The sequence below is a fragment of the Phodopus roborovskii genome, unplaced genomic scaffold, assembly GCF_943737965.1.
Source record: "Phodopus roborovskii unplaced genomic scaffold, PHOROB, whole genome shotgun sequence".
NCBI lineage: Eukaryota > Metazoa > Chordata > Mammalia > Rodentia > Cricetidae > Phodopus > Phodopus roborovskii.
This window is the reverse complement of record NW_026126418.1, coordinates 18967993-18993058: the sequence shown is the minus strand read 5'-3', so window position 1 is coordinate 18993058 and position 25066 is coordinate 18967993. Positions and strand designations below refer to the sequence as shown.

At 33.6% G+C, this 25066-nt stretch overlaps 1 protein-coding gene and 1 pseudogene across 1 annotated transcript; both read left to right on the top strand.

Annotated features, from left to right (window-relative positions):
* The first annotated feature begins 10668 nt into the window (after positions 1 to 10668).
* On the top strand, positions 10669 to 11613 carry LOC127222030 (olfactory receptor 10AG1). Its single transcript, XM_051183943.1, has one exon. It carries the CDS (start codon positions 10669 to 10671, stop codon positions 11611 to 11613), a length of 945 nt encoding a protein of 314 aa, XP_051039900.1.
* A 12189-nt stretch (positions 11614 to 23802) lies between these two features.
* Positions 23803 to 24684, top strand: LOC127222029 (olfactory receptor 10AG1-like; annotated as a pseudogene).
* The last annotated feature ends 382 nt before the right edge of the window (positions 24685 to 25066 follow it).

Sequence of the window (25066 nt, the reverse complement as noted above, 5' to 3'; positions counted from 1 at the left end):
TATACTTTATAGAGATAATAGTTTGTAAAAATTGAAATTTTTCTCTACTTCTTTTTCTATGTTTTTGTATTCCCATAGTCCATATAATTGTTGCACTGTGTATCAGCTCATATTCTCACTGTTCTATATTTTATATTTCTCTTAAAACATTAAACTGTCTGTTCTATTTTCAGGTCTTGCTGTAGCAATATATTTAGGGGTAAAAGTTAATAAAAGTATGCAGATTAAAATATCCAAATGAAATACATTATTTGAATGTTAGTTCTCAATTATATCACATAAATATATGTACAATCACATACATATGTATGTATATGTACATACATACACAGAGAGAGAGAGAGAGAGAGAATGAGACTGAAACAGAGGCATTAATAGACACAGGTAGACATAATGACAGTGACAGGGACAGACAGAAATTTTATTTCCTTATTCAGTGACCAGATAATTCAGAAAACTCTGTCTTAACTCATCACATGATAGATGTCTGTGTTTGTTATGTTTATAACTGAATATAAACTTTTATCCAGGAGAAATATTTTTTCTTTTTCTGTTTTCTAGTTTGCTTGATCTTTAAATAAAATGGTAGAAAAACTGAAAAAGTGTAATAAGGGCCCTAAAATTGTTTCCAGAAATTTAATGTATTAGGTGCATATTAATATCTATTTTTGTTTTCTAGCATAATTTTTTATTTAATCATAAATTGCTGCTTTGCTTTCTTATGATAACTAATTTTTCCTCCACATTCATTATAATGTTTTTGTATATCAGAGTGGATACTAATAACAGTTTCAACTGTATTAAGTCAAAATTGTACTTCCCTTAATTTTTCTATTTTCTATTGTTTAGTTTAAACTTTTTTATTCATTTTACATACCAACCACAGTTCTCCCTCCCTACCCTTCTCCTAGTGTCCCCTACCTCCCCCAACCCCACTCCCCAGAAAGGGTAAAGCCTCTCATGGTGAGTCATTGAAGCCTGGCATGTCAAGTTAAGGCAAGACCAAGCCCCTTACCCAGCATCAAGGCTGATCAGGACATCATACCATAGGGAATGGGCTCTAAAAAGACAGGTTGTGCACCAGGCATATGTTTCTCATACTGGCTAATGAATAAAGTACTGTTGGCCAATAGGAAAGGAAGGTAGGAGGGACTAGGAGATAAGGAGGAAAGAGAAGATAGAAAGGAGGAGGCAAGATAGAAAATGAAGAGGCAGAACGCCGGCAGGCTCTCTCTCTGGTAAGATAAAACCACATGGAGATTAATAGATATGGGTTAATAATTAAGACAGAGCTAGCATATAAGAAACTAATACCTCGCCAACAACATTATATCAAATACAGAGTCTTGGTGTGTTAATTGGGTCTGGCGTGGCGACGGGACAAGACCAGCCACTGGAGGAAAACCTTACTCCTTACATATGGCGCCCAAGACCAGCAGCAGGGAAAAACTACTATTTACAGGGTCCCACTGCCAGAGCACCACAAACAGACCAAGTCACAAGGATGACACCAGCTAAGACTCCTAGAAATAGTGGCGAGGATGCCAAAACTGGCCTTCTCCACTAACCAAATTGGTGACTACCCTAATTGTCATCATAGAACCTCCATCCAGTTTCATCCATTAACTGATGAAAGCAGATATAAAGAACCATAGTCAAGCACTGGGCAAACATTTGGTAGTACAGTCAAAGAGAAGAAGAGATTACATGAACAAAGAGAGTCAAGATCAAATTGCACCTTCTAAAATATCATTCAAACTGAAATATGTCACCTAAGAAAATTTCCAAATAATAACTACATAAGAATCACATTAATTTTTAGAATATCATATGAATGATTCAAATACAGCCAAGGTAAAACAAAACTGAAAAGGGTTCAGAAAGAGAGTAAGAGCCAGAAAACATGGGGAACATCAACCAACCAACAAACAAACAAACAAAGAACATGATGAAAGCTCATATAAATGCAAAGAGACAGAGGCAACATGCATAAGACATGCATGTGTTTGCAACAGGTCCTATTTGTGTATAGTGAAGCTTCTAGTTTAATGTTTTCATAGGAATCCTTCGTGTTTGAATGAGTGAGTCTCTGATTTTTGTGCCTTTGTTGGGCTCTTTTCCTGTTTGTCTTGGACAATTCTGATAAGTTAGTTTTTGCTTTATCTTATTTTATATTATTTTACTTTATTATTATTCCATTGTAGTCTGCTTGTTTTAGACTGAGGGAAATAAATGGAATTGATCTGATGGGATGGACGGTAGGGAAAATATTGGAAGAGTAGAGATAAAATATTAAAACTAAGTCTGTTTTCAATAAAAGGAAAAAAAACAAGCAATGCAGCAAAGCATGACTGAAGACTGCACTTGATGTCATTCTTTAGCATATCACACAAACACACACACACACTCCAAAAATTACAGAAATAGGAAAAGAATACTTTATAGGATATTCAAGGTTTGTGCATGGGTGTGTACTTCAGAACACAGTCAATCTTTTACAAATAACACAAAATGTTTAAATATACAGTAATAGCCATTATGAGTGCCACACAATCATTTTTAAATATAAATCAAATCGGTAAATTATTTATACTTCAAAAAACCCAAAGTTATCATTGCATTAATAATAGTAAGATGGGAATGAAACAATGTAAGGCATGAACTTAGTACAGTGAAAAAATGAGTAAAGCCTAATACTTCTCAAAATATGCCACAAATAGAAACAGAAGGAGCATGCCTACCTATTTTAACAAGGCTACAATTATCCTTATACCTAAACGACACAAAGATCTAACAGAGAGAATTGCAGGCCAATGTTCCTACTGAAAATAGATTTTAAAATTTCAATAAAGTGCTTACTAACTGAATCCAACATCATGTAAAATAGATTTATAGTGAAGTCTTCATCCTAGAGATGGAGGGATATCTGAACACACATAATCAATAGGTATACAATACCAAATCTACCACATAAACAGCCTGTAAGACAAGCAGACAACACAGGCTCATCTTACTAATTGTAGAAAAGGCCATTTGCAAATACTAATACCCATCATGATAAAAGTCTGGGAGAGATAAGGATACAAGAGACATTCCTCAAAATAATAAAGGCAGTTTATGGAAATCCCACAATCAACATTAACTCAGAGAGAAACTCAAAGTAATTCCACTGAAATCAGGAGCAAGACAAGGTTGTCTACTCTCTCCTTATTTATTCAATATAATACTTGAAGATTTAGCTACAGCAGTAAGAAAGCAAATTTTATAGAAAAAAGTTAAAGTATCTTGATGTGCAGATGATGTAATACTATATGTATGTGCCCTCAAAAATTCCACTGAGAAATCCCTATGGCTGATAAGCACTTCCAGAAAAGTGTCTGCATACACAATTAGCTAATAACAATCAATAACCTTCCTATATAGAATGACAAAAGGTCTAAGAGAGAAATCATGGAACAATACCATTCACATTTGCCTCAAGTAATACAAAATAACTTGGGATCACTCTAACCAAGCAAGTGTATAAACTGTATGATTAAAAACTTTAAGACACTGAAGAAAGAATCTGAGGAAGATATAAAAATATGGAAAGATCTCCTACGCTCATGGATCAGTGGGATTAATATAGTAAAATAGTTATTCTATGAAAAGGAATATACAGCCTCAATGGAATCTCCATCCAAATTCCACCATAATTCTTCTCTGAACATGAAAAGACAATTTTCAGCTTCATATGGAAACACAAAATTCAGAGTAGCTAAAATAATTCTAATGATAAAAGAACTGTTGATGGTATCACTGACCTTGGTCTAAAGTTCTTCTAGAGAGGTATAGTAACAAAAACAGCATGGTTTGGAATAGAAACAGACACGGTGGTCAGAAGAAACAAATTGAAGAGCCAAAAATAAGTCAACATTCCTATCAATACCTTTTTTTTTTTTTTTTTTTTCAAAGAGCCCAGAAATACACACTGGAAAAAAAAGACATATATTCATCAAATGGTGGTGTTTAAAATGTATGGCTGCATGAAGAACAATCTAAACAGACCCATAATTATTACCCTGTACAACTCCAAATAAGACCAAATACCCTGAATTTCAGAGAAGAGAAAGTAGAGAATTATCTTGAAATCACTGGCATAGGAAAAGACTTCTGAACACAGCAGTGATTCACTGGCACTAAGAAAACAATTAGTAAACAGGATCTCATCAAACTGATAATCTGTATGAAAAGTGACACCATAATTTGGACAAAGTGGAGCCTACTGAATGGGAAATTATCTTTATCAGTTATACATCTGGTGCAAGACTTATAATACCTAAAAATAATATAAAGAACTAAAAGTTCTGGACTTAATGGAAACAAAAACTCAATTGTAAATAGAATACAGACTTATACAGAATGTTATCAGAAGATGAAACACAAATGTTTGAGAAACACTTAAAATGTTTAGCAACATTTTTTAATTTTTTTATTTATATACATTTGTTTTTCCTTTTACATAGCAACCATATTTCCCCTTCCTTCCCTTCCTCCAACTCCCCCTCCACCTTCCCACCATGCACCTCCTTATCCACTCCTTAGTAAAGGTAAAACTTTCCATAGTGAGTCAACAAAGTCTGGTATATCTAGTTGAGGCAGGACCAAGTCCCTCCCCTTCTTTTCTTTGACTGGACTCCAGGAGTTTGGCTCAGTGCTTAGGTAGCTGTGGATCTCTGAATCTGCTTCTGTCAGTTACTAGATGCAGGCACTATGATGAAAATTAGGGTCGTCATAAATCTGATTACTGGAGAAGCCCTGTGATGGTATATTATCCAAAATGCAAAGCTAGCCACAACCATAGAGCCAGGAAGTGGTAATAAACACCTTTAATCCCACCATCCACACTATAGAAGCTGAATTCAGGATTCAAAGGCAGATTGATCTCTGTGGCTTCAAGGTCATCCAGGGTTGCATTAGAACGAATCAATATAAAAGAAAAGCAGCTCAAACAAAAGAGATTCAGCACTTAAAGCCCTATGCCTTATTCCAACCTCTAGATAGATATATAAGATAGGAAAATGTCACTCGGTATTCAGTCTCAGAGAATTATCCTCTAGCAAAACTGAAGACAGGACAGCCCTTTCAGCCTGAGGTAGAAGTAAGAGATAGTGGCCGGCTACTTTGCTTTTCTGATCTTTCTGCTTGAACCCTGATATCTGTCTCTGAGTTTTTATTATTCATATTACACAAGCCAGTTCAGTCTTCCTTTCCACTATTGCTAGGAGTCTTATCTGTGGTTATCCTTGGGGATTGCTGGGAGTTTTCCTAACACCTGATTTCTCCCTAGCCCCATAATGGCTCCCTTAATCAGGATGCACCTCACCCAAAGAGAATGGATAAAGAAATTTGGTACATTTACACAATGGAATATATCTGAGCAGTAAAAAAATAATGACATCTTGAAATGTGCCAGCAAATGGATGGAATGTGAAAACAAAACAAAACAAAAGCAAAACAAAACAAACATCTTGAGTGAAGAAACTCAGACCCAGAAAGAAAATCACAGTATTTGCTCAACTAGGCTACAACCTATAACCATTGAGAAGGTAACAAGGAGGATCCTATACAGAGATATGTTTCGGATGGATACATAATCTACAAACCTGTCAAGACCTACAGAAAATTGCATTTAAAATGGTTTAGGATTTTTCATGAGAGTGAAACACAGCTGCTCATGGCAACACCAATTATGTCAGAGAGATAACATATGGTTGCCAAAGGAGTAAGAGGTCTAGACTCTTGTCTGGTAAGAAAAGACAATGTGGAAATACTCAGATTAATAAAATTGGGTTAACAGTTAAGACATAACTAGCCAAATAAGAAGCCTTAGTCATCAGTCAACAGGTTAATAACTAATTTAGCTTCTTTGTGTGTTTATTTGGAGCTGAGAAAAGTGGCAGTACCTGACTGTACGGAAAAAAAAAAAAAAAAAAAAAAAAAAAAAAAAAAAAACTCCACAACAGGACCTGAAGAGTGACTTGCATGGATGCCCCTGGGAAGCAGAAATAGAAAAGATATCTGGAGTAAATGGGAAAGGGAGGAAGAAAAGGAGGAGGGAAGGAGAAGATGAGGCAATGGAATGGTTGAGTTGGGGGAACGGTAGAGAGGGAGAGCAAGAAAAGAGAAATGTTTAGTATCTTTAACATTCAGAGAAAAGGAAACCAAAGTAGCTTTGAATTTTCATATTATACCAGTCAGAATGGCTCAGATCTATCAAATGACAGCTCATGATGCTGAGTATATAGGAGAATGTAAACAACCAATCACTGTTGTTGCCAGCGCCAATAATTAGAGCCACTATGAAATTTCATCTGACAGTTCCATAGGAACATAGGACTAGAGATCTACTTTATGATCCATCTGACACTCTTGGACACATACCTAAAGGACTCATCTCATAATATTTAAAAATTTGAAACAGCTTCCATATCTACAACAGATAAATTGATCAAAAATGTATGGTAATTTTAATAGCATAATATTACTCAGCTGTTTTAAAGGAAAAATCATGAAATTTGCAGATTGCCTATGGGAATGAAAAATAATCCTACCATGTGCAATATTAATTATTGCAGACTTTTCACTTTGTTAAATGACTCCTTTGTAGTGTTTTTTCATTGTATGGATGGTATTTTGCTTGGTCATTATAATTTTAGTGTATTAAAGGAAGTTTTGCAGAAAGTTTTGATCAGTTTAAACAATACAGATTTCAGAATTACCTCTGAAAAATGTACAAATAATTTCATCTTTTAATTTCATGTCTTGTAACTTCTTGGGAACACTGATGGATCCAAAACACTTCAAAAAGAGAACGATTTCTCTAATTATTATGATTATCATTTTATTATGTTACTGCTGTCAGAACTTGTATTTCTTTATGACTGTACACAAACATAAAGACTAAGAGTACATAATAATGATAGCCCAAGGGAAATTTTTCCCATTTATTCATTTTTATTATTGTTTTAAAAACCTTGAGTAGCAACAAAAATTTTGTTCCATTCAATTAAAAGTAACATGAGAAAGGAATTTATCCCCAGAGTAGTGAACAGCTCCCACTGAAACTGCAATGTGTCTTCTGCCAATAGTATATTTATTAGAAGATGACCAGTCTCTGACCAAAAAAAAAAAAAAAAAACCTTCTTCATCATAGTTAAACTAATTTCTTCATCAGTTTCTGAAATGTATCAATCGATAAAGGTAAGAATGCTATATTTTTAAGTCCAAGCTAGTTTTGACAAATATCAAATTTCTTTTTACCTGTAATCTTAAGTTTTTTTTAAATTCAACATTAGAGGAGCATCACACAAAATAATGAAAAGGAGTTATGGATTTCTGGCTTTTTATAACTACAAATGCTATTTAATTTGACTTTTTACTGTTCAAATATTTGACATTTATTAGATCAAATGAAAATGATATGCCAACATTTAAAATGAAGGGAAGATAATTAAAATTATTGCCATTGATGTTGTTCTTATGTGATAATATGTTTCAGGTCATTTTATTTTTGACTAAGAATATATTTAAAGGTATCTGTATTAAATATGAAGTTCCAACTCTATAGCATATTATCTAAATATCGATGAATATGATTGAAATACATTACCTTACCTTTAATCAAAATGTTTCTGACTGTTAAGAGTTAATATTGATGATAAATTAATCTGGAGAACAATAATATATTTCCTTTGAGCTTTAAAGAAATGAACTCTCTTATTCCCCATCTTCAATTTTATTCATACACTTGTTCAGAGGAAAAAAGTTTTGGGTGTACTCTGAGTGATGTGAAATGATCCTGTTAATATCACAGCAATATATACAGTAACAGAAATCAGCATTTTATAAACAATGTCACTAAATATAGGTACATGAACTCAGCATTCCTAGATTTCCCTGAAATGTATACTGAAATTCTTTTTCTTCCTGTAATTACTCAGGATTAAAGGCTTCCAAAAATGTTTCACATTGTTAAAAACATAAAAGCCGACATGCTAAAAATGTTTGAAATCTTTATGCAAAGATTGCACTAAGGAAACATGTTAGAGATAGAATGTTGTTTGACATACATTAATCCCTGAGTTAAGGCACAACCAGAAACAAACAAAAACAGAGATAGTAAGAATATCTTCAATCATTCAAATGAATTACTTCTTTTTTTTCATGAATTTTTAAAGTCAAAACTCATAAATGTGAGTAAAATTATTTTTCCTTTAACAGTGTAAAAATGAGACTCCCTCACCAAGCACCCCCCAATGGGAAAAAAACAGAGGTTAATAAATAAATAGAAAACTACTCTACAGATGAAGAGGAATATCACCTGTGCATGGTGCTATTTTTTTCTTTCTATTATGTTATAAATCTAGTTGAGTTCAGCGTAGAGATGCATTCTATTGCCTAAACAGTAAGCACAGATGGATAAAATTGTAAGAAGAAGAAAGAAAACAAGACAGCATTTTCTATGGGTAGCTATTGAAGGAACCAGTTTCTGAGGGAAATATTTGGCTTACCAAACATATAAAACACAATACTTTCATTTAGTCAATGGAATGAATGAAGTTTTTTAAATCATTATCTCTATAATTAGATGTATATTAAGTTAAATTTTTGAATAAATATTTACATGAATTTTATTATGTAGTGTGAAAAATGAAACATTTTGACTATAAAATCATATGTTTATAATGTGAAATCTTATCTAAAAATGTTTGTTTATTAAATTTTCAGTTAATACATTGTAAATTTAACACAAGCTTTCTATCATTCATATATATATATATATATATATATATATATATATATATATATATATATATACACTTTTAGAGTTACATGTTGGAACATATTCCACACATAAATCTTTAAGTAAGATGGATAGTCTGCCTCCTATTTTCTGTGAATTTCACCATTCTCTTTGAATAAATAATGATTAATTTTAGAATTAGTCAATAAATACGGAGAATAAATGATGCTGTGAGATATTTCATTAAGAGTAGGTAACATCAATGCTATCCCCTTATATTTATCTACTGAATACAGAAGCAAACAGAAAATATAGAAAGCATATACAAGATACCAGATGAAATTATAATACAGGTCTAGAGACAAAATGGGAATAATTATGATAAATAAGATCTTAGTAGGAAATGTGTGCATGAACCTCACAAACAAGTACAATGCAGGAGACAAAACAACAAATGAGACCAAAAGGATAAGGACAATCAGTGAAGATAACAATGTTGCTGGAACAGCTCAAAGTAGCTGAATTTGATATCATTTCTACAATGGATCTACATTCAGGGTATAGAAATTCATACTCTCCTTAGATCATTTTTGACAATCAATTGGAGTGAAAACTTTTCTGCCACTTAAGTTAATTCATACAGGAAGATCATCTTAAAAATTATTTTCTGTAGCCTAAATTCATAGCTGAACACCACACATACCTTAAATCTGAATAACATTTATTAATATTGATTTTTTTGAGACAGGGTTTCTCTGAATTGCTTTGGAGCTAGTCCTGGAACTAACTCTGTACACCAGGTTGGCCTTGAACTCACTGAGATCAGCCTGCATCTGCCTCCTGAGTGCTGGGATTAAAGGCTTGCACCAGCAATACCGGGCTGAATACTCATTTTTATGGACTTTGCAATGAATGGTAACCATTGGATTACACATTAGTAGTACCTCATTATACATAGTAGTTATCTAATAATAATAACAGTAATAGTTAATAATAATAAATGACTTTGTGCAGGAATATAGAAGTTAACAGGGTTTGGGGAAATCATCTTTAGATAATATCCCTTGCTTAAATTATTTAGCAAATATATAAGAATATTTCCTCAAGTAAACCAGCACAGGTTTACAGTAGACAAAACCCCATCACTAAGAGGAGAAGAAAACATAAAGTGCTACCCCTAAACAAGCCGTTATTTGCCATTGATACCTACTGGGAAATAGAAAGTTTGTGATCTGTAATGATGTGTCACTGTGTATATAAGAAGCACCTCAGGCTCAGAATGAGTTGCAAGATACAATGTGGAGTCCATATTTTATTTTAGTTTTGGTGGTTTATTGTTTTGTTGGAATAATTTTTTATTTATTTTTTGTTTGATTTGCTTTTCATTTTTTAAGATAGAGAAAGAGTAAGAGAAAGAAAGAAGATAAAATTATATGGTAGGGAGTTGGGAAGGATCTGGAAGCATTTGGGCAAAAAGAAAAACATAATTTAAAAATAACAAAATAAATATCTATTAAACTGAAAAAAAATAACTGTGATAATTACACCTGCAAAAATAAAACCTAGGTAAGAAGAAAAATATAAACTTAAAGAATAGAATCATTGCACAAAGGAGAATTAATTTGGAGTTCTGAATCTGAGTAGATGAGAAGTAAAAGTGGCATGCTTACTGTTATTAACTTGAACTTACATTAACATCTAGTCATAAAACAAAATAAAAATGAAATTCCTTACAAACCAATTTAGTACCCGATAATATAGCCTACCGCATTTTTAGTTTTGTCTATGGGATATAGGCATAGAGTATGATATTTTCAGTTTACTGACAAAATTGTACACAATGGGAAGGAAATAATGTGCTTCTGTTTGAATGATCTCCACAGATGGAGTACACAGAGAATAAGCTGGAGGAAAATGCTACAGCAGTGACACAGTTTCTATTTCTTGGGTTCTCTGGCCTTCCAAACATACAAGGATTTCTGTTTGGGATGTTCTCTATAATGTATATGATTATCTTAATGGGAAATAGCTTCATAATTGTCTTAGCCAGAATTGATCCGGCATTACAAAAGCCCATGTATTTTTTTCTGGCCAATTTTTCATTCCTGGAAATCTGTTATGTATCAGTCACTCTTCCTAGAATTTTGTACAATCTTTGGACTCAAGATAGAAGAATTTGTCTTCTGGCCTGTGCTGTTCAAATGTTTTTCTTCCTAATTCTGGCAGCTACTGAGTGTTTCCTACTGGCTGTAATGTCCTATGACCGTTATGTGGCCATCTGTAATCCTCTGCACTATCCTCTGGTCATGAACCCAACAAAGTGTACTCAGATGGCAGTTGGCTCTTGGCTTGGTGGCATCCCAGTCCAGATAGGGCAAACTTGCCGAATATTTTCTCTACATTTCTGCCATCTTAATATAATAGATCACTTCTTCTGTGATGTTCCACCGATTCTCAAGCTGGCTTGTGGGGATACTTCAATGCATGAGCTGTCTGTCTATTTAGTGGCTATGCTGTTTGTTGCCTTCCCATTTATGCTGATACTTGCATCTTATAGCAAAATTATTGTCACCATTCTGAAATTGCCAACAGCTATGGGGAGGGCAAAAGCCTTCTCCACATGTTCTTCCCATCTGGTGGTAGTAGTTTTATTTTTTGGATCAGCTACCATTAACTACTTGAGGCCAAAATCCATTCATTCTGCAAGAACTGATGAGCTACTCTCTCTGTTCTACACTATTGTGACCCCCATGTTCAATCCCTTGATATACAGCCTTAGGAACAAGGATGTGATTGCTGCACTGAGAAGAGTTTTACTGAAAATGTAGAGCCATAGACTTATGTACATGTTAATGAATAGCTTCCACACTTACTGGAGATATTTCAACTGTATTGATTCCTCTTAGCATGATAACTGTCTGTGCTATCATGTGTATTTACTTTTTAAATTTAATATACTTTAACTAAAATATATTTACATCATTTCCTATTTCCCTTCTCTCCTTTTAAACTCTCCTATGTTCCTTCCTCCAGTCCCTCCCAAGTTACCCCAAACATCTACCTCTCAAAATGGACTCTTTTTCTTTTATTATTATTGGTATGTGATTATATAAATGATGATAAATAGATACATAAATAAAATAAATGAAGATGACGGTAATTAGAATATATATATATAATACATATATATACATATATATGATAGATGACAGGTAGAAATGTAGATATTAGATAGAAGATAGATGATAGATAGGTAGATTAACACAATCTCTGAGTCTTTTTTGTTGTGTGTTTGTGATTTCAGGACAGATACCCTTATCACATATTAAAGCCTCATGATGATTTAAAATCAATAATATCTGCTTAAACACGTACTTAGAAACAATATAATTTATCACAATTTTAAAGTTCATGAAGATGTATATTTTAGTTATTTTGTGAACCTTAAATTTGGTATTATAATCCCTTCATTTTGTGTAAAACAACAGACTCCAAGGCCATTAAAGTAACATGGATGTTAGAATTCAGGCATCTGTATTGGCCTGTCCTTGAGGTTCTGACAGCATGTACCCTCAGCAGCAGACACTAAGAGACAACTCATGTGCATTCTCTGTGTTTCCTGTCCACCTCCCATCTCTCTTCTCTCTGTTTTTCTCCCTCCCCTCTCCTCTCTGCTTCTCTTTCCTCCCTCTAATGCTCCTGTTTCCCCTCCCTTTTCCCCCTTTGTATGATCCTTTTCTGATGATGATAATGATAAAACCACTCTGCTTGAGTTCTGTTGTATTGTGTCTTTCTATCCTGTGAGGCTTTCTTTAAAAATTAGTACAATGAACTTCTGGATTAATCACTTACATAGGGCAAACACAGAAACCAGGGCAAAGGAAATGGCTTCCATAGTGACACAGTTTCTCCTGTTGGTATTTTCTGACCTTCTGACACTTCCAACCTCAAAGTGCTTTGAGTTCTGATGTTCTCTATAATATATTTGACTATCTTCATTAATAGCTTAATAAGTGTGATTACTACAAATGACCTTGTGATAGGAGATGTTATTCTGTAAATATGTTTCTCTTATTGGTTAATGAATAAAGCACTGTTGGCAAATAGGAAAGCAAGATAGGCAAAACTAGGAGACAAGGGAGAAGAAGGTTCAGACCCACTCTCCAGTAAGTCAGGACCACATGGATACACTTAGGTTGATATATGGATTAATATTTAAGAAAGAACTAATCAATAAGAAATGATAGTAATTGGTCAACAGCTTTATATCTAATATAGCATCTCTGTGTGTTATTTGGGGCTGGTCTGGCTATGGAATCAGGCTGATGGGAACACTGCTCATAACAAACTTGCTACAGAAGCCCATGTAATTTTCCTGGAATTTTTTGTAGCTTTATATCAATTTTTGGCTTTTATATCCTGAACACAGTTTTTCATCCTCCTCTCCTCCAAGACCCTCCTTGTACCTTGTGTTTCCCCATGTCCACTCAGTCCTATCTCTTTCTCTTTAGGACCAATTTATCAACAAACCAGGGAATATCAAATTGTAGTGAGACTAGGTTTCCCCTCTTACATTAGGCTATACAAGGCAACCCAATAGGAAGAAAGGGATCCAAAAGCAGGCAACAGAGTCAGAGACTCTGTTGTACCTATACATCTATCATAATATTGTCCCAAGTTACCACAGGAACTTTTTTCTGTATTACTTTGTCCTGTATAGTCTAAATTGTGGTACTCAAACATCAAAGATTTAGTGAATGCAAAAATAAATAAGAAAATGAATCAATGAATGTTTATGTGTCCTAGTTCAAAATTGTGTGAAATTTTGTAGAACACATGACAATGAAGCATAAAACAGCATTTAATTTACTCTATATAAAGGCCAATTTGTTGAACTCATGTACTGAAAAATAATTTTTAGGTGTATCTTCTATCATTAGTCTTTTTTTATAGCACAAGAAAATGGATAATTTGTTCATTTAATTTGACATTTATACTCATAATTGTAAGGAGTATGGTTTTTCTGCCCACTGCTGGTCTTGTCCTGCTGCCACACCAGCCCCAATTAATACACCGAGACTCTGTATTAGATATAATGGTTGGCCCGGTACTAGTGTCTTATCGGCTAGCTCTGTCTTAATTATTAACCCATTTCTATGTATTTCCACGTGGTCTTACCAGGAGTGGAGGAATGGCGGTTCTGTTCTCTCCAGACTCTCCATCTTGGCCAACAGTGTTTTATTCATTAACCAGTATGAGAACAGTATGAGAAACATATACAGAATGACATCTCCCATCACAGAATTATCATAAATAGTAAAGAATTTGTGACATAAAGGTAAAGGTGAAATATCTGTAATAATATAGGAGACAAGTCAGGGGAAAGAAAAAGACAAAGAGGAAGGTGAAATTAGTGAGAATTTTCCTCAAAGTATTTTTTTTATATTGTATGTATGTCCTAATTGTATGTATGTCCTAATAAAATGCATAAGAAATTGACCCAGATACAGAAACACACTGTGTTCTAGGTAAAATTGGGATAGGTCACTTAGATTCAATCCAGTTTTTTTGATAAACTTCATGTATTTTTTTTTGTATTTGAAAATATTGTTCATTGTATATACTTGATTCATTTTTTTATATATACATTTCTGTTAATTGCCACTTGGGTTGACTTTGCAACTACTATCTTGTGAATGCTGCTATAAGATTTTATGTTTATATAACTCTGTGACATTTTTCAGTGGTGTCAGTGGGGTTGGTAGAGCTGAATCATTTGACTGAACTTTATTTGCTTGTGCAAAACCAACCATACTGATTTCTATAGAGGATTGGCTGATTTCCATTACAACCAGAAGGGTGTGTTATTTAGTTACTATCCTCACACATGCGTTATCTGTTCATTAAAGAATACATTCCATATGAAGGGTATTTTAATAAAGCAATTATAGCAATTAGTGATTGAAATGTGACCAAATGAAGAACAAGAGCATGTAAACATAATTGTAACATTGCAAAATACACATCAAGTGACTAAGACATCATCAAGTCATCTTTGTGTATCAATGAGTATAACAATGATATGTTAAAAGCGACTCCAGTTGTGAATAGGAAAAAAATACATGGAAATGTAATTTCCCAAAAATACAACTGATTACATGGCAACAAAAGAAGAAAGTATATGGCTATGTCACAGTTATATGATAATTTAGAGAAAGAAAAAGGGGGGCATTAGCAAGCCTGGGTTATAAACTAAGAGGTTGTCTCCAGATAGTAACCTTGCAAGAACTAGTGACGCCTTAGAAAAAAACTACGTCAACTCCTATAACCAAAAGGTACCTAATTGTATGAATGCATCCTATAGAACAACACCAAGAAGGTAAAGCTACTCTGCTGACAAGCAAAATTAAGTCACTGAGGTCAACAGAAACCATGTGTATAGTTGTGATTAGATTTTGACCAAGCAACTAATGCACAGTAATGATTGGTGACAATACCAAAAACCATAGATTATTGGGAAAGATCAAACTATGAGTTTATACTGCTGTTACTTTACTTTTTATGTGTTAGTATAACTATTATTAACAACTATAGATAGCAAGTGTGAATATGCACAAAGAAGAAAAAATAATTCTTACAGATGTTAAAGGAAATATAAGTTAATGCATGTGTTATGCAAGTAGTACGGCAACTCCTCATGAATTTAAAATAGAAGAATACTAAATGATCTAATAAGGCAATGGTGAGTATATACCCAAAGGAAATGTAGACACTATATTGAGGAATCATAAGTGGAAAATCTCCAGTTGACATCATGCCATATAGATGGTAAGAAAAGAATGATGGGAGATGTCATTCTGTAAATATGTTTCTCATACTGGTTAATGAATAAAACACTGTTGGTCAATAGGAAAGCAAGATAGGTAGACAAAGAGGCTTCCAGGAAGTAGTGAGGAGGAGTCAACATGTAGAGACTGGAGAGAGCAGGACACCGGCCACACTCTCCGGGAAGAGGAGACCACATGGACGTACTTAGATTAATAAAAATGGGCTAATATTTAAGACAGAGCTAGCCGATAAGAAACTAGAAACTGACCAACAGCATAATATCAAATACAGAGTCTGTGTGTGTTATTGGGACAGGCTCTACCATGGCTCCAGGCTGCAGGAAAAACTATTCATAACATTACTGTTATGTGGCTAATAAGAACTTCCATTTGAAACTTAGCAGAAGCTTAAAAAAGGGTTTTATAAATCAAAAAACAAACAAAAGCAAGACTTCTTGGTAGCAGCATTTTTCTCGGTTGGACTCTGTTTTGTTAGATCCCAGAAGAGATTTGCAAGGCTCTTTTAAGGGACTCAGCATAAGCAACCAAGAAAAAAACAAAACAAAACAAAACAAACAAACAAACAAACAAAAAAAACGCATGGCTTTTTAAGAAACTCTGTTAACAATTTATTGGTGTGTATCAGAGCTGGCAATGGCAACTACCACATACTGCTGGTTGGCAGCACAAACCAAGACAGCGAGCACAACTCTCAGGTGCCTGCCGACATCTTAGCAGCTAACAGAGATATGACTTTCATTTTAGCAATGTTGTTGTTTACCTGATAAAAGACTTGTGGCTACAAAAGATAAAGATTTACAGTAAAGACAGATTCACGTTAAGAAAACCTCTAAAGGTTTACAGTGAGTTTTAAAATATGCATAGGCTTGGGAGAGAAAAAGAATAAAATGATTTTTAAAAAGACAGTGAGGAGCTGGTGTGGTGGCACATACCTTTAATTCCAGCATGGGGGAGACAGAGGCAAGCAGATCTCTGATTTCAAAGTAAACCTGGTATACAGAGTGAATTCTAAGACAGATAAAAGTTACAAAGAGAAACTCTGTCTCAAAAAATGAAAAAATAAAAAGTAAAAAAAAAAAAAAAAAAAACAGAGTAATAAAAAAGCCACATAAAGATGAAAGCACAGAACTGTGGATACTATATGCTATTCTGTTGTCTTTATATTGTTTGACTGCTGACAAAATACCAACAACTGATAAAGGAAATGTTGCTGGATTAATTCAATTTATATTTTTAAAAATACTTTGACTGCAAAATTTAAGTCGAAGGACAAGTTACTGGGGAAAAGGATTTCTAATTTTGTTTCCACAGAAAATGAAAAGCTTCCAGACTAACGTGACTAGAGCAAGCCAGACCCCCTGAAGCAGTGTCCCAGTTGATCCAACATTCAAAACAGCTTGGAGAAAGCAGCCTTGCAGACTACAGCAAGGATTTCTGCAACTTCTTAGGATCCACCCTGACAGCGCCCTTTACCAGCAGGAAGTAGTTTGGAAAGAACAACACCCAAATTCCCAAATATTGTTTATAAATGTTATCATTTAAATGGGGTTGGTTACAAATGGTTAATGATCACAACTAATATCTTTTAAAGGTAAAAAGGGAATTATGGTAAGATATGAATACTTTGTGTTGGAATGGATTTTCATTTATTGATACAATTTAAGTCAATTTTGTTATATGTATATTTCTCCTCTTGTTTAGGTATTGTGTTTATATAGCTCATTTAAAAATGTAATGTATAATGTAGTACAGATTATAAATAATTACATATGATAGTCAAAGCTTAGAGTTAAGTTCAAGATACATAGAGATGTATTTGAGATAGATAGGCATTCTTCAAACCTTACAAAGGCCTACAGAATATGGCATTTAAAATGGTTTAGAGTTTTTCTTGACATTGAGACATAAATGCTTATGGCAATACCACCTGCATCAGAAAAGAAGATGGACATCGAAGATATGGGTTATGAAGTTTGCATTCAATATGGTAAGACTAGCCATTTGGACAAGATACTGCTCTTGTCTGGACTGTTTGACTTTATGCTGCATAAACTGGACATGCAGGACCCACAGGAAATTGACTACTGATACAAGATTGACATTGCTACAGAGTTCCTGCTTCATGGAAGAGTCTGCCAGACAGTATACAGGACACAGAGAAAAGTGACTGACAAACTGCCAATAGAGGTAGACAGTTTAGTTTCCTCCTTTGCTGAGGAGTGTGCTAGACACACTACAGCCTATAAGCTAAAGATGGAACATTACAGAAGAACTTTGGGTGACTGACCAGGCGAGTTGTCCCTGTCATTTCTAGAGTTTATATATTATCCTTCTGTGGTCTTTGATGGAGTTGAAGACAAATAGTTATGGGTATAGTCTTCCTTAATTAGGATTAAAGATAAGTTACATATAGGACTTTAGACTCAAAAAGATAGGATAGATGATGAAATATTTTCTTTAAATTTTGCTAAATGTTAATGGACTAAAATTGTTAACTGTGATTCCTTTTTGATAACTGCTGTGTGATTTATTTTGCTATGTTAAGGTTAAAACCCTTCTTTTTATTTAGACAGAAAAGAGGAGATGATGGGAGATGTCATTCTTTAAATAAGTTTCTCAAACTGGGTAATGAATAAATCACTGTTGACCAATAGGAAAGCAAGATAGGTGGACTAGAAGACAAGGAGGATTCCAGGAAGTAGTGAGGAGGAGTCAATATGTAGAGACTGGAGGGAGCACGACACCAGCCCTACTCTCCAGTAAGATGAGACCACATGGAAATACTTAGATTAATAAAAATAGGTTAATATTTAAGACAGAGCTAGCTGTTATGAAACTAGTAACTGGCCAACAGCATAATATCAAATATAGAATCTGTGTGTATTATTTGGGACATGTGCCGTGGTGGGTCCAGACCGCCAGAAAAATCCATACTTGTAACACAAGAAAAGCATAATCAACACAGCACGAGGGTAAATGTATGCATTTTCTTCAATTTTAAATTTGTTAATAACATTCATGAATGCTTAATATTATTTTAGTACATCTAACCAGAGCAAATGCATAGTGTGTATCTTAGAGAATACCCTCACCATCATAAACATAGACTGATACTTACATTGAACTATGCTCAATAAATATTCACAAAATATAAATGGGAAAACCATAGAAAATTTGGAGATTTAGGTTCATTATTCATGATACTTACTATGCGAATGGATCCTCTTGTTTTGTTAAATACTCAAAAGAAATACCAAGTGATAAACTTGCATATTCTTTATTACATAAGTTTTTTTTTTTTTGTTTTTTTGTTTTTTTTTGTTATTTGTGCCAGGGAAGTATTCATGGCTTTTCACTATACTGTGTCACATCAAAAAGGCTAAAAGACACTTAAGAAAATGCTCCACATCTTTAGCTATGAGGGAAATGCAAATCAAAACAACTTTGAGATACCATCTTACCTCTGCCAGAATGGCTAAAATTAGAAACACCAATGATGACTTATGTTGGAGAGGATGTGGAGAAAGGGGGACACTCCTTCACTGCTGGTGGGAGTGCAAACTCATACAGCCATTTTGGAGATCAGTATGGCAGTTCCTCAGGAAAATGGGAATTAGTTTACCGCAGGACCTGGCAATCCCGCTGTTAGGCATATACCCAAAGGATTCACATCCTTGCACCAAAGACATTTGTTCAACTATGTTCATAGCAGCACTATTTGTAGTAGCAAGAACTTGGAAGCAACCTAGATGCCCTTCAATTGAAGAATGGTTAATGAAGATGTGGCACATCTACACAATGGAATACTATCCTCACCTAAATTTTTGTTTCAATTTTACATTAGTAATTCTCTTCAAAGATGGAGAAAATGTAATTGAAATATACAAAATTAAATAACACCATATAACATTTTCCTTCCTTGGAAGATCCCTCTTTTCCTTTGGGAACTTACTAAGTACCTAACCTCTCAGGTTATTTAAATTGTAGCACATATGTAAAACTTAAAAATTGGCACACACGAGAGGAAAAAAGCAGTGTGTGTGTGTGTGTGTGTGTGTGTGTGTGTGTGTGTGTGTGTGTGTATGTGTGTGTGTGTTTAATGTATCTGGTTGCCTCACTTAGGATGATTGTTTCTAGTTTTGCTCATTTACTTGAAATTTGATAATTTTACTTTCTTTTATAGTTGAATAATATTCTATTATGTGAATGTACCACAATTGCCTTATCTTTTTTTATTGGTTAATAAATTTCTAGATTGTTTCCACATTATGGCTGGAGGAGCTGATCATCACATCAGCTGTCTCCATGTTTTATAAATATTTGTTTGTTTTTCTTTTTGTTTTGTGTTATTTTTTTCAGGGGAAGCATGAAATTAGGAGAACTAGGATCCTGGGAGGAGATGGGGAAGAAGAAATTATATTGTATGCAAAAAAATTGAAATAAAAAATTTAAAAGGAAACTAAATAAAGAAAACTAAGAAAAGTATTTCAAACTTATTTTTAAAAGTAATTTCAAGGAAAAATACTAAGGGGAGTCAAAAATGAAATAGCACTATATGAAGTGGTTTATCTTTTCATAGAAAATTCACTATATTTTTTTAGAATTTAGATTATAACTAAATCGTATCATCTGTCCCTTTCCTTCCTCCGGACTCTCTCATATACTCCTTCTTCATTTTGTTTTAAATTCATGACCTTTTTTATTTTTAATTTTTAATACATATATGTAAATGAGTAAACACATATATTCCTAAGTACAGCCACCTGAATTTGAATAATGTTATTGTTTGTTTGTTTTCAGGGTTGAACTCTTGGTATTGGAAACTCTTATCTTGGAACAATATATTACTATTTCTTATGCTCTAGCATTCTATTGCCTTATTGCCTTTAGTGGCCTATAGTTAAGGCTTCCTGGACTTTCTTCAGTCTATACTTTAGCATGTCTATTGTTGTTCTTGCTCAGCAAAAATCATAGTCAAATTGGTGAGACTATGTGTGTGTGTGGGTAAATGATATAAAATCTTGCAAATGACTTTTAACAATTGAAAGTACTTTTCATTTAAATGTATTTAAAATAAAAAATAAATTTCTAAAGTCAATTGTTAATTATTTTTTTTTTACAAAAGACACATACAGTTTCAAAAAGTTTACTAAATTAGTAAACAGGAAAAAGACATGTCAGTACCAATAAATCGTGACATAAATGTGAGGGAAAACAAAGTGACTTACAGTTATACCAATATGTTAATACTATCTTCTAGGATTAAACCACATTAATGCAAATTGTACCGTTCAAATTGGCAAATTTATACCTAGTGTTCCATCATTGGGAAGGATATCAACTTGTAGATTGGATGACAATTCATGGTCCTTTATCATATTTTCTAATCACAATCTTTACATTTCTGTAAATTAATAACAGATTTTCACAGTTATCTAATATTTTCTTCTAGTACTTTGTTAATATAAGTTCCTGTATATTCAATGTGGGAATAGGGAACCAAATAGGGCAGTCATTGATGGGAAACTCAACCAATGACTAGGTGGGCCACTAAATTGTGAGATCTGAATACAATTGGTACTAAGAATTGGGAATCCTAGCCAATAAGTGGTAGTCCATCGGGACTGTAAATTTAGAAATCAGTCTTCCCTTTTGCTGTAGATGTATAACTAGTTTTGCTGATTTATTGTTATTTGCAATTCTACATCCTTTCCTGGGTCTAATCATTTAGAAAGGAACATGGGCAGCTGTATATTCATTTATTTATTTAGCAGTTTAGGTAAAATTGCCCATCCTTGTCATTATATTTTTGAATGAAAGACTTGTTGAACAGGTGAAAATGTTCTTGGCAAAAAGAAGATTCTAACCTTCTCTAAGACAGTGCACACTTTCAGTTATGTTAAAGTGTCATAACATATATGAAATGCATACTTATGGATGTGGTGGAAACCACTATGAATACATAGGCAGATTGATCAGGGCAAGATTTTTGTCATTTAGTGGTCCCTTCCCTCAATACATAACAAAAACTGACAATATGTATAAGTTGTTAATTTAATTTGAGGTTCTTGTTACACTAACTATATGACTGAAAGGAAAGAAAAGAAGGTTCTCTACAATTACAAGTTAACATGGGAAAGGAGTTGACCCTAGGGTAGAGAACATTCCTTCCTAAGTAGAATAATGTGTTATGACAGGAGAATATATTTATGAAGGTGTTTGACCTCTGTTTCAAACAAAGGGAAATTCTTCAGCTTAGAAGTTATCATTTACAATTTTATGTCAATAAAGCAAGGTAAGAATTATAATTTACTTAATTCCAAACACCATAGCGTACACTTAACTATTAACAAATTGTATTCCTATATCTTTTTATATTTTTAATATCAGCATTTGGATGCAATTACGAAAATAAATTAAAAGAAAATTTGAATTATTATTTTTGGTTAAGTTTTAAACACTATTGCATTTTATCATTTTTCTACTTTTTCTGTCATTTGGTGATATAAGATACAGAGAAAACATCATACACAATAATTTTATTATGAGAGACTAATTCACTAAAGAACATAGTAATCCCATGGTATGTGCTAAGTTATATTACATTATTACTTATTGTTAAGCATGTGTTTAAATGTTTCAGTACCACAAATTCAATACTACAAATGTAATACTACAAATGACATCTATAAAACACATATAATAAAACCCAACTATCTACAATAGAGAATGAAAATGTTATTTCTTACGAGAAAATATCTATTTTAAGGAAATTTCTTTGGTCAAATTTCTTTTCATTTCTCATTTTTAATGTGGATTTTGTTTATGATCTTTATGCTTTTGTTGCTTGCTTTTCCACATATCTATTGATGTGTGTACTTGTAGAAGTCAGATTTTGATGTCAGAAATAATTACTTAACTAGCTTACTTGTGGTCTCCGAAACAGTCCCAGAACTCAGGGAGATGACTAGTCTAGATATCAGATGGCTATAGATCCTGTCTGTGTCTTTAAAGAGTGTACTCATACTAGGGCTTCCATAACCACTGAACATTATCCTCAGTTTTGGGAGATGTGAATTCTGGTCTTCATGGGAACAAGGTACAAACTGAAAGCTGCAAGGATATAACCATGGATGCATCTTTCGTTGTACACATCATCACAACCTGTGGATTTCACAATGAAAGTCTTAAAATTTCCTTTGAATGAGGATTAAAGAAAAGCTTCAAATAAAAATCTAAGGATTTAAATACTTTATATTGAGAAAAATGAAGGAAATTTAACATACAACAACATAGAAAAAGTTTGTAGTGGAATCTCACTTTCTTTTTCTTTCTTTCTTTCTTTTTTTTTTTTTTTTTTTTTTTTTTTTTTTTTAGATTCTTTATTCCCACTTCCCTCTCCCTCCCTTCCTTTTACCCTTTCTTCCCCCTCACCTGCATCCTGACCACCCTCCCCTCACATCCCCCTGCCCCAATTCCACATGTAGGGTGATGCTATCCAAGGTGGGGTCATGTAAATCTGTCAAGTCGTTTGAAGTATGGTCTCAGTTTCAAAAGCAAAGTACAAAGATAAAATTTCCCTACAGTGTTCCAATGTTAATAATGCATGTATCTCAAAATTCTGCTGAAATATAGCTGAATCTAGTAAAAATAAATCTTGTTATGTGTTTATTTTAACCACATTCAAACACATACCAATACTCTTTTACGCTAACAATTTCATGTTGTTCATAGGTGTGTGAGTTAATATCAAGGTTTTTCAATTAAATTCCATTGCTCTTTCTGTCAATTTTTGAGCCAATACCAAGCTGTTTTCAGGACTATAGCTCTATAAAAGTGCATGAAGTCAGGGATGGTGATACCACCCTAAATTCCTTTATTGTACACGGTTGTTTTGGCTATCTTGGGTCTTTTGTTTTTCCATATAAATCTGAGTATTGTTTTTTGCAAGATCTGTGAAGAATTGTGCTGTGATTTTGATGGGGATTGCACTGAATCTGTAGATTGCTTTTGGCAAGGTTGCCACTTTTACTATCTTGATCCTACCTATCCAAGAGCATGGAAGAAGTTATGGTAAATTACTATTTAAAATAACATAAATATACTCATTCATATCATCCAACCAACATAAGAAACTTGTGGACTTAAAAATGTAAATGGATCAAACATATGGAATTTGTTTTATCTATAGATGAAGAGCAAAGTAAAACAGAAAATTCAAATATTACAATTACAAAATTTATTCTCTTAGGATTTTCTAATGTCTCCCATCTCCAGTGGATGCTGTTTGGGATATTTTTGCTCATGTATTTGACTATTCTGATCTGCAATAGCATTATAATGCTAATAACGAGAACTGATCCTGCTCTACAGACTCCTATGTATTTATTTTCTGAGCAATTTTTCTTTTGTGGAAATCTGCTATGTAACAGTCACCATCCCAAGGATGCTCCTAGACCTTTGCACACAAAAAGGGACTATTGCATTTTTTTCCTGTGCTATACAACTCTGTTTTGTCATCATGCTTGGAGGAATGGAGTTCCTACTACTGACAGTAATGGCCTATGACCGTTATGTGGCCATTTGCAATCCTCTGCACTATCCTCTGGTCATGAACAACAAGGTCTGTGTGCAAATTGTGGCTGCTTGCTGGATCAGTATTGTTCCAGTTGTGACTGGACAAACTTATCAAATTTTCTCTTTGCATTATTGCAGGTCTAACAAAATTAATCACTATTTTTGTGACATCTCCCCTCATATAGCAAGATTATCTGCAAAATTCTAAAACTGTCATCAGCTGGAGGAAGGTCAAAAGCCTTCTCCACATGTTCATCTCATCTTATAATTGTGGTTTTATTCAATGGAACAACTATTGTCACATATGCACAACCAAAGTCAAATCAATCAGATAGCATGGGGAAGATGCTCTCGCTTTTCTATACCATTTTGATCCCGCTGCTGAATCCCATTATTTATGCACTGAGGAATAAGGACATCATGGTAGCACTGAGAAAATTACAAAATAAGTTATTAATATATGGTAACATTTAAATTACACAAATACAAATCGTTCCTTTATATGTTTTGTATTTTATATAGCACAGCAGACTTGTTAATTTTATTTTTGCAATGTCCAATTAAAATAATTTATAATATATTTCATGTCAAGTGAATATTCTTTGATGAACTTCAGTTAAGTGGACCTATAGAAATCCAGAAAGAAATTAAAACAGCCTTTAATTTCAAGAGTCAACATTTTATGCAAGAAAATATTGGATAATGCACCCCCTAACTTAGAAGATTTTCCAAGTTGATATGTGCATGAAGAGAGAAAATCAGTTTTCTTTAAGGATATATTGACCCTTGGTGGTTCCACCCAGGCTACAGTGGATGCTCCTTTTCCAAAGAGCACAAATTTGGTATAAAGTAACAG

Bases quoted from the DNA above. Each gene is read 5' to 3' on its own strand.
- LOC127222030 (XM_051183943.1), top strand. From the start codon at position 10,669: ATGGAGTACACAGAGAATAAGCTGGAGGAAAATGCTACAGCAGTGACA.